The 8118-nt window shown below is 35.9% G+C and overlaps 1 protein-coding gene and 1 pseudogene across 1 annotated transcript; one reads left to right on the top strand and one right to left on the bottom strand.

Annotated features, from left to right (window-relative positions):
• Positions 1 to 3006: 3006 nt before the first annotated feature.
• On the bottom strand, positions 3007 to 5107 carry LOC110765009 (berberine bridge enzyme-like 7 pseudogene; annotated as a pseudogene).
• Positions 5108 to 6233: 1126 nt separating this feature from the next.
• Positions 6234 to 8080, top strand: LOC110765004 (berberine bridge enzyme-like 17). The gene has a single exon (XM_088251386.1). It carries the CDS (start codon positions 6334 to 6336, stop codon positions 7930 to 7932), a length of 1599 nt encoding a protein of 532 aa, XP_088107512.1. The 5' UTR covers positions 6234 to 6333; the 3' UTR covers positions 7933 to 8080.
• The last annotated feature ends 38 nt before the right edge of the window (positions 8081 to 8118 follow it).

The raw sequence follows: 8118 nt of genomic DNA, 5'->3' as shown, positions 1-8118 counted from the left end.
AGTCCCAACCCAAAGCATATATATGCAATTTGAGTTTGGTGTTGTATAACTTACTGAGAAGACTTGAGGAACTGAACCATGCATATTCCCTTGATGGCTAGCTCACCCTTACCCTCACCCTCATCCACACACTAGTAGCAACATTTTACATATTTGAATCAATGATCAATAAGCTTTCCAATAACATATTTGTTCCAGATAAGCTGTGAGCCTGTGGGAATGATCAATAAGCTTTCCAGTATATGTATGTATATATATATATATATATATATATATATATATATATATATATATATATATATATATATAGTTCTATATCAATTCAAAGTGTAATAATTATAGGCTATATACCTATTGCCTCAAGTAAAGACTTTAAGCTGTAAATTTCACATTTACAATTTATTTAGTTTTACATAAACGGCCAAGGGATGTAACGTGTCCTTTGAGGATGCATTTAGTTAGAACAACATTGATTCTACTTTCAACCCAAGAGAAAAAAAAAACTATTGATTTTATAATCAATAAAACTATTTTTTTCTTATTGGCAACATTTCATAAAATTCAAATAATCTCGAAGCAATGTATTTATTAATTTTATTTTCTAAATAAGGACATTAACTTTATATTTTTATTAAGTTTAAATACTAGTGTTATTAGAAATTTAACTTATCAAACATATTATGTAAGTAAAAGAAAATGAATTGAACTTAACCTTTGAAACATAATCTTTTCAAACCAAAAAAATAAAATAAAACAATTTAGTTTGGTAATTACTTAAAAGAGAGAAAAGAGCTAATTTTAAAGTAATTTACTTGTCATGTTTATTATTAGAATACATTTCTATTGGATTCCATTCAAAAGTTGTCGACATGTTGTTAATGTACACTCGACGACGTTGTAAGTTGTAACTAATTGAAGATTGCATCAATTGACCAATGTTCTAAAAATCACTACATGGTAAGCGGGCGGTAGGCACGGGCATAGCACCTAGAGGAATAATAGGCTAGGTGTTTTATTTATTTATAATTATTTTGTATTATAAAATTATAAATTTATATATAAATAATGCAAAAATAGAAGGATATATAAATGATAAAGTACCGTAATTGATATAAAACATGGGAAAAAGTTAGACATAAAACCTAGGTTTTCTTTAAAGTCAGGGAAACAAAATTTTCTGACAAAAAAAGGAAAACAAAATAAAAAATAAAAAATAAACACCAAACCCACCTAGAGCCTAGTTGCCCGCCTAGCACCTGAAACCTGAAATTGAAAAACTTTAGCTGCAAATTTGAGGTTGAGATTGAGATTGGGAAGCCAAAGAAGTGAAGCACAAGTCAGGTCTGTTCCTTCTTGCAAAACCAGAGAAGAAGTGATCATGAAACTCTTAATTCATCTAATTCCATTCCTCTCCCTATTTCCCGCCTTATTCTCTTCTCTTTTCTCTCTCTCTCCCAAATGACATGTTCACCTCACCACACCAACGACAACGACAACAATTCCTCCCTCTACCAACTCTGCCTTATTTTCTTCTCTCTTCACAGTGACGACATGGTGCAGAAGAAAAAAACACAAAATTTGCTAACTTGGTGTCTATCTTCAGTGGAAGGAAATGATGAAGCTATCCTATCATGGAGTTTCTATGGTCTTGCCAATAACAAGGTTCAGTTTTTAGGCCCCAATCTCAAATTCTGACTATATATTCTGGTTTCGTTAAGCAATAAATTGATTGGTTTGGTTCTTCTTGAGACTTGATAAATCTTTATGCATTCAATATTCATCCATTGATGGTTCTTCTCGGTTGGACTGCTTTTCATTCTTTGGATATTGCATTTCTCTAATAGATTTTGACATTTACTCATGCCCTCTGTTTTGCTGAGAGGAAAAAAAAAATGTCTCCTCCACCTCAAGTGAGATGTCAGCAATTTCATATAAACTGATTATGTACTATCATCTTCAAATATCAGCATCTATTTCTATCATTTGGAATAATAAAGTGGACATCTTATACCATCTTATGTGGCAGATGAAGTGGACAATCACATCAATTAAAAAGTGTCAACAAGTCATAAAAGAAAAGAAAATGTTAAATTAATTTTAATTTATGTGGATGTCCACTTGATCTGCCACATAAGGTGGTATAGAAGTGTGGTATACAAATGTGATAAATAAGAGTAGCATTATTCAAGAAAATATTATATTTATTGCATAAATGATAGTTTGTTCTTAAGATCAACATCTTATTAATTGGAATGCATATTGGAGTAAAGTAAATGAGCATGTATCAAGAAATTAGAAGAAAAACATATAAGGACAAGAAAAATCCGATTAAATTGCATAAAACAAAGAAAATGAGAGAAATTGTACCAATTACAAACCTTGAACCCAAAAACCAATTGTGAAGAAGACAAATGGTGGGCATTTCGGCTGTTCTTCTGGAAATAAATACAGCACTACAAAAAGAGAAGGCAACAATCACGTTTTTTGAGTCACCAAAATGATTTTGCTTGCTTTTGTCACCATTATTTATTCGTGTTTAACTCTCTCACATTTCAATTTATTTATTACATATGATTACATATGATCTAAAAGTAACTTTCTAATTTTCCCCAGTAATAAAATATTTTTAAAATGTATTTTACTTTCCAATACACGTTTAAGTTTCCAAAATTGCATTTAAAATACTTGCTTCCATAAAGTTTGGCACCAATATCAAGATCCTTGTAGTTCTGGAAGGCCTCTCTTGGACACTCTTGGAGACAAATGGAGTTCCTTAGTACAATTTTCTTGAAAAGTTGAGGTATTTGTTGGTGGTCTCAGTTCCTTCGTCATCCGATAACACAAAGTAATGAAGCATATGCTTAACAAATATGCTTAACAAATATACTTTTGTTTTGTATTTCATTAATAATCTTCCTCTTATTTTTTTCAACAATTAAATATCTATCACATAGAAACCTACGCGTCGGCATAAGTAAAATCCGGAATTCATGGTTCTCTCTCACTCTAAAGTGGTGGAATACTTTGTTCATGCTTGAAAAATCCTGAGGATCAACCATTGTTTTTACTTGTACCAATCTATCAAAGTTATATTTAAAATACTTCCATAAAGTCTAGCCTTGCGAAAATTTGTGTGGTTGCGCAGGTTGGTACCAATGTCGAGATCCCTATAGTTTTGCAAATTTGTGTGGGTTCTTAGAGACAAAAGGAGCCATTCTTTTATACAATTTTCTCGACAATTTAATATAGTGATTGGTGGTCTTAATCCCTTCTTCCATCCAAGATATAAAAAACTGAACCGAATATAGGTTTCCAGCTATATGAGGGAATGGAGTTGCTGACTCATAAATCTCACTCATTCTTCCACCGTAGGGGTTCAATTGCATCCACACCTTCTCTATCTTAATCAGCTTCTTCCAAATGGATTTGAAACCATGTTTTGGAATTGGTTCTTTCACGTAGTCAGACTTGCTCTTGAAGAAGATTGCTGGCGCCTTTGGCCTAGATAGTAGAACATCTATTGGAGTTCCAATTGGGCAAGCAGCCATGAACACAGTGGATTCTATCCAACTCATTTCAAAGCAATCTTTTTGTTGTAAACCCAATTCAGGGAAGCGCTCATTTACCAATGGAACAAGCTTGTCACTTTGTCCCAAAAACTGACCAGTGAATAATACTTGCACTGTCTTCTTCCCCTCTTGGCTACTATTCTTGACTTGTATACCTACTCTAATGAAGATGTCTTCAAGGTCCTTCTAACATTGAACATGGTCACTTTAGGTGGATCAACTTGATCTTCCATGAAAGAATGACTCCAAAGCTGGCTCCAACACCACCTCTATGGCCCAAAAAAGATCTTCTCCCATTGTATTTCTATCAAGGATTCTACCATTCACATTCACTAGTTTAGCATCTTCAACGTTATCCACTGTAAGACCATATTTTCTCATAAGTGGACCATACCCACCACCACTAAAGTGGCCACCAATACCAACACTTGGACAAGATCCAGCTGCAAACCCATGAACCTTACTTTTCTGTCCAATTGCATAGTAAAGTTCACCAATAGTAGCCCCAGCTTGAACCCAAGCACTTTCATCTTCAAGATTCATATCAACGGATCGAAGATTGAACATATCAAGAACAACAAAGGGAAGATCCAATACGTATGATAAGCCCTCATAATTTGCAACCCGTGTCGTTTTGCGCAAATGACGTGGGATTCATGCGTGGGTGCTACAATAGCGAAAGGTTTTGGAGTTGTAGGTGTAAAGTATCTGCGGTTTTTAGTGATAACAACACATTGGGAAATGAGGTGTTTTGAGGGGGTGTAAATTGGAGGGTTGGACTGAGATGTTTCTCCAAGGCATTGAATGAAGTCATTGAGAACTTGTTGAGATTTTTTGGGAAGAAATTTGAGGGAGTCATTGAAAGCACTTGTCAATGTAAATTATAAAATTATAAAATTTTATAATTTAGACATTCAGCTTGAAGTGTTGATTCCAATGTAAATTAATACTTTTTTAAAATCAGTATTAATTATCATATTCAATCCTAATCGTCCAATCTCTTTAAATCTAATGGTTAATAAGGTGTGTCATGATGTGTGTCAAAAATACGTGTCCCCCAATCCTGATCCTAAAAAAATATTACATTTATTGCATAAATGATAGTTTGTTCTTGAGGTCCACATCTTTTTAATTGGAATGCATATATTGGAGAGAGCAGATCCGGACTCGTCAGATCCGGACTTCTCTTTCTATCCTTTTTTAGGTGGGACGGTTGAACACCCCAAACAACTCAGCTAACATTGACACATCAAGCGAAGAAAATAAACACTGCGATTCAATTATTTGAAACAAACACTGCGATTCAATTATTTGAAATCGTGGACCACATAGGCAATCCCATATCAAATGGGTTTGGCTTATTGTGTTCATAAGTAATAATATTTGATTGGACTATATAATCCCAAAAGATTTAGTAGATTCACTTGGAATATTTATTAATAACAAAGTGATTAAATTAAGAGTAATGTCAACACGATCACGTTTGATTGACATGTAATCCTTTACGTCCTTCATGTATACCTTTGACTTCCATTCATTTTTATCTAATAAAGGAAGGCAGACAAGTATAGGTTCTCCCCAACCTTATCTTTCCCGTTTTGTTGATACCAACTTCAACGTGGCTGCTATGACAATGAGAGCAATGCGTCAATAAAAGTCGACCAAAAATATGCATTGGCTACAAGATCCCCTTAGGACCACGACTAAAAATTGAGGCAAAAGCCAACACAATTCATCCGTTCAAAAAAAAGCCACATATACTTTATTTTTTGGTGAAGACCTCACAGATACTTTACATGTGAGGCTAGAAAAGATTTACAGAAAGGGCCATACTTGAAACTCAAATGCTTTCTTTTTAGAAATTTTGAATGTCCTCCATGCTAGCGATATACTCATACTTGAAACTCAAATGCTTCACGCAATAACAAATACTCATCATTTTTTATTGTTAAAGAATCATTCTCAAAACACCAATGGGATCTAATTTAGTGGAAAATGACATTGACTTACATATCAGTATTCTCAGGTTCGAACAAAAAAAAAAACCATTCTCAAAACAAAATCTCATGTAATTACTAAATCAAGCCAATTTTTGGATCATACCAAAGAAAATTAAAATTAAAATTCAACCGGATAATAGTTCCAAAAGTCATTGAAAAGACGAAGGAAAAGATAAGAAAGTGTCACTAAAATCATGCGTCACTCTCATGCATTATACTCAACAGTATACGAGAGAACGCCGACATCACTAAAAGTATGGGTCTTTTGGGCCGGTACCATATGCTCTCTTTTTTCTTTTATTATTCGGTCGGGACCATAGGACCACAGGCTTGATTGACCTGAAAAACGTGCACTGGTTTGGAAATCCACGTTGATGTATATGGCTCAATCATATCAATGGGGTGACCTACGTACGTATTCTGTGTCTGTGGAGAAGATGAAATCTCTATGGCCAGAAATGGCTGCATCCTCCATCCACCACTACTATTATTCAACGAGTAGACACACACGTGTCAGGCATGTATTGATTCCGTTACGTGTGCGAACTAGACAATAACTCTCGTCTTCTTTAATTTCTCCATCTCTTTACTTTGGGTTTCTCTTCTGATACAAGTCATTGACGAATCAATACCATGCGAAAAAATAAGTAGATATTCAAAGTTAGGTGCTTTGGCTTCATTATAAATACTTGAAGGTTTTGTTCAATTTGTCACACTGCCAAGAATTGAATCAAGAAAGCCAAAACCCCCCAAAAATTAGGACAATGAAGTTTCCAAACTCTCCACTAGTGCTGCTCATCCTCTCAATCCTTTCATCACTCTCAGTATCATGGGCAACGTTTTCAGAGCCAGTTCCCATTAATGGCTTTCTCCAATGCCTTCCAAAACAGTTTCATTCTGGCCACCCAATCTTTGAAGCCGTTTACACCCCTCAAAACACCTCTTTTCGATCCGTTTTGATGGCACGCATTAAAAACCGCAGATTTTCAAGCCCTACAACTCCAAAACCTCTGGCCATTGTAGCAGCCAAGCACGAATCTCATGTGCAGGCAACTATTGTTTGTGCAAAACAACATGGATTGCAAATTAGAATCCGAAGTGGTGGCCATGACTATGAGGGTCTATCGTACGTATCGCATGTCCCCTTCGTCGTTCTTGACATGTTTCATCTCCAATCCGTTAATGTTAGTGTCAAGGATGAGAGCGCTTGGGTTGAGTCTGGAGCTACTCTTGGCAAAATTTATCATAAAATTGCTCAGAAATCCAAGGTTCATGGGTTTCCTGCTGGGGTTGGTCCAACTGTTGGCGCTGGTGGCCACTTCAGTGGGGGAGGGTATGGGAATATGATGAGAAAATATGGCCTTAGCATCGACAATATTGTCGATGCTAAACTAGTTGATGCAAATGGTAGAATCCTTGATAGAAAGTCTATGGGAGAAGACATTTTCTGGGCCCTTAGAGGAGGTGGAGGAGCTAGCTTTGGAGTCATTCTTTCATGGAAACTCAAGCTTGTTCGAGTTCCAGAAAAAGTGACCGTGTTCAACGTTACAAAAACTTTAGAGCAAGGCGTTACAGATGTCCTTTATAAGTGGCAATTTGTAGCACCCGTGCTCCCTAAAGACCTCTTCCTGAGAGCAAGGCCAGAAATCGAGAATAATACTGAGGGCAAGAAGATTGCGGAAGTATCATTCATCGGTCAATTTTTGGGACAAACTCACGAGCTTCTTCCATTGGTGAATGAGAGATTCCCCGAATTGGGTTTACGACGAGAAGATTGTCATGAAGTGAGTTGGATTGAATCCGTTGTATTCTGGGCTGAACTCCCACTTGGAACCCCAAGATCTATATTTCTCAACCTGAAAAGCAAACCAATAGCCTTCTTCAAAGCTAAGTCTGACTATGTGAAGAAACCAATTCCAAAAAAAGTTCTAGAATACATGTTTAAGGCGATGCTTGAGATAGGGAATATATGGATGGAATGGAACCCTCATGGTGGAAGAATGAGTGAGATTTCTGCGTCAGCAACTCCATCCCCTCATAGAGCTGGAAACCTATATATGATTCAATACTATACGTCGTGGTTTCAAGACGAAGGGATTGAGGCCACCAACAGGTATATTCACTTAACAAGAAAGTTGTATGAAAAGATGACTCCGTTTGTCTCCAGGAACCCGAGAGAGGCCTTCCAAAACTATAGGGATCTCGATATTGGCGCCAATCTGTACAACCAAAGTAACCTTCTAACTGCTAGAGTTTACGGAAGCAAGTATTTTGAAGGTAACTTCAAAAGATTGGTGCGTGCGAAAACCATGGTTGATCCCCACAACTTTTTCAAGCATGAACAAAGTATCCCACCTATGTAGAGAGAGATTGGAAGGTTTAACAATGAACATGTATGGGTCTGGCTAGTGATCCTAGATAATGCTATTGATGATTGTAATATTGATTTGATGTATTGAAAATAAAGCATATAGTCTACAATAAGAATAAACCACCTCGAACTTGTTTGAATCTTATCCATCAGCCATCATATATATATGTACAAAAGA

The sequence above is a fragment of the Prunus avium genome, chromosome 4 (assembly GCF_965620075.1).
Source record: "Prunus avium chromosome 4, drPruAviu1.hap1.1, whole genome shotgun sequence".
Classification (NCBI taxonomy): Eukaryota; Viridiplantae; Streptophyta; class Magnoliopsida; order Rosales; family Rosaceae; genus Prunus; species Prunus avium.
The sequence above is the reverse complement of the archived record's forward strand: the minus strand, read 5'-3'. Positions and strand labels throughout refer to the sequence as shown.

Excerpts from the sequence above, each read along its gene's own strand:
- LOC110765004 (XM_088251386.1), top strand. The coding sequence starts at position 6,334 with ATGAAGTTTCCAAACTCTCCACTAGTGCTGCTCATCCTCTCAATCCTT.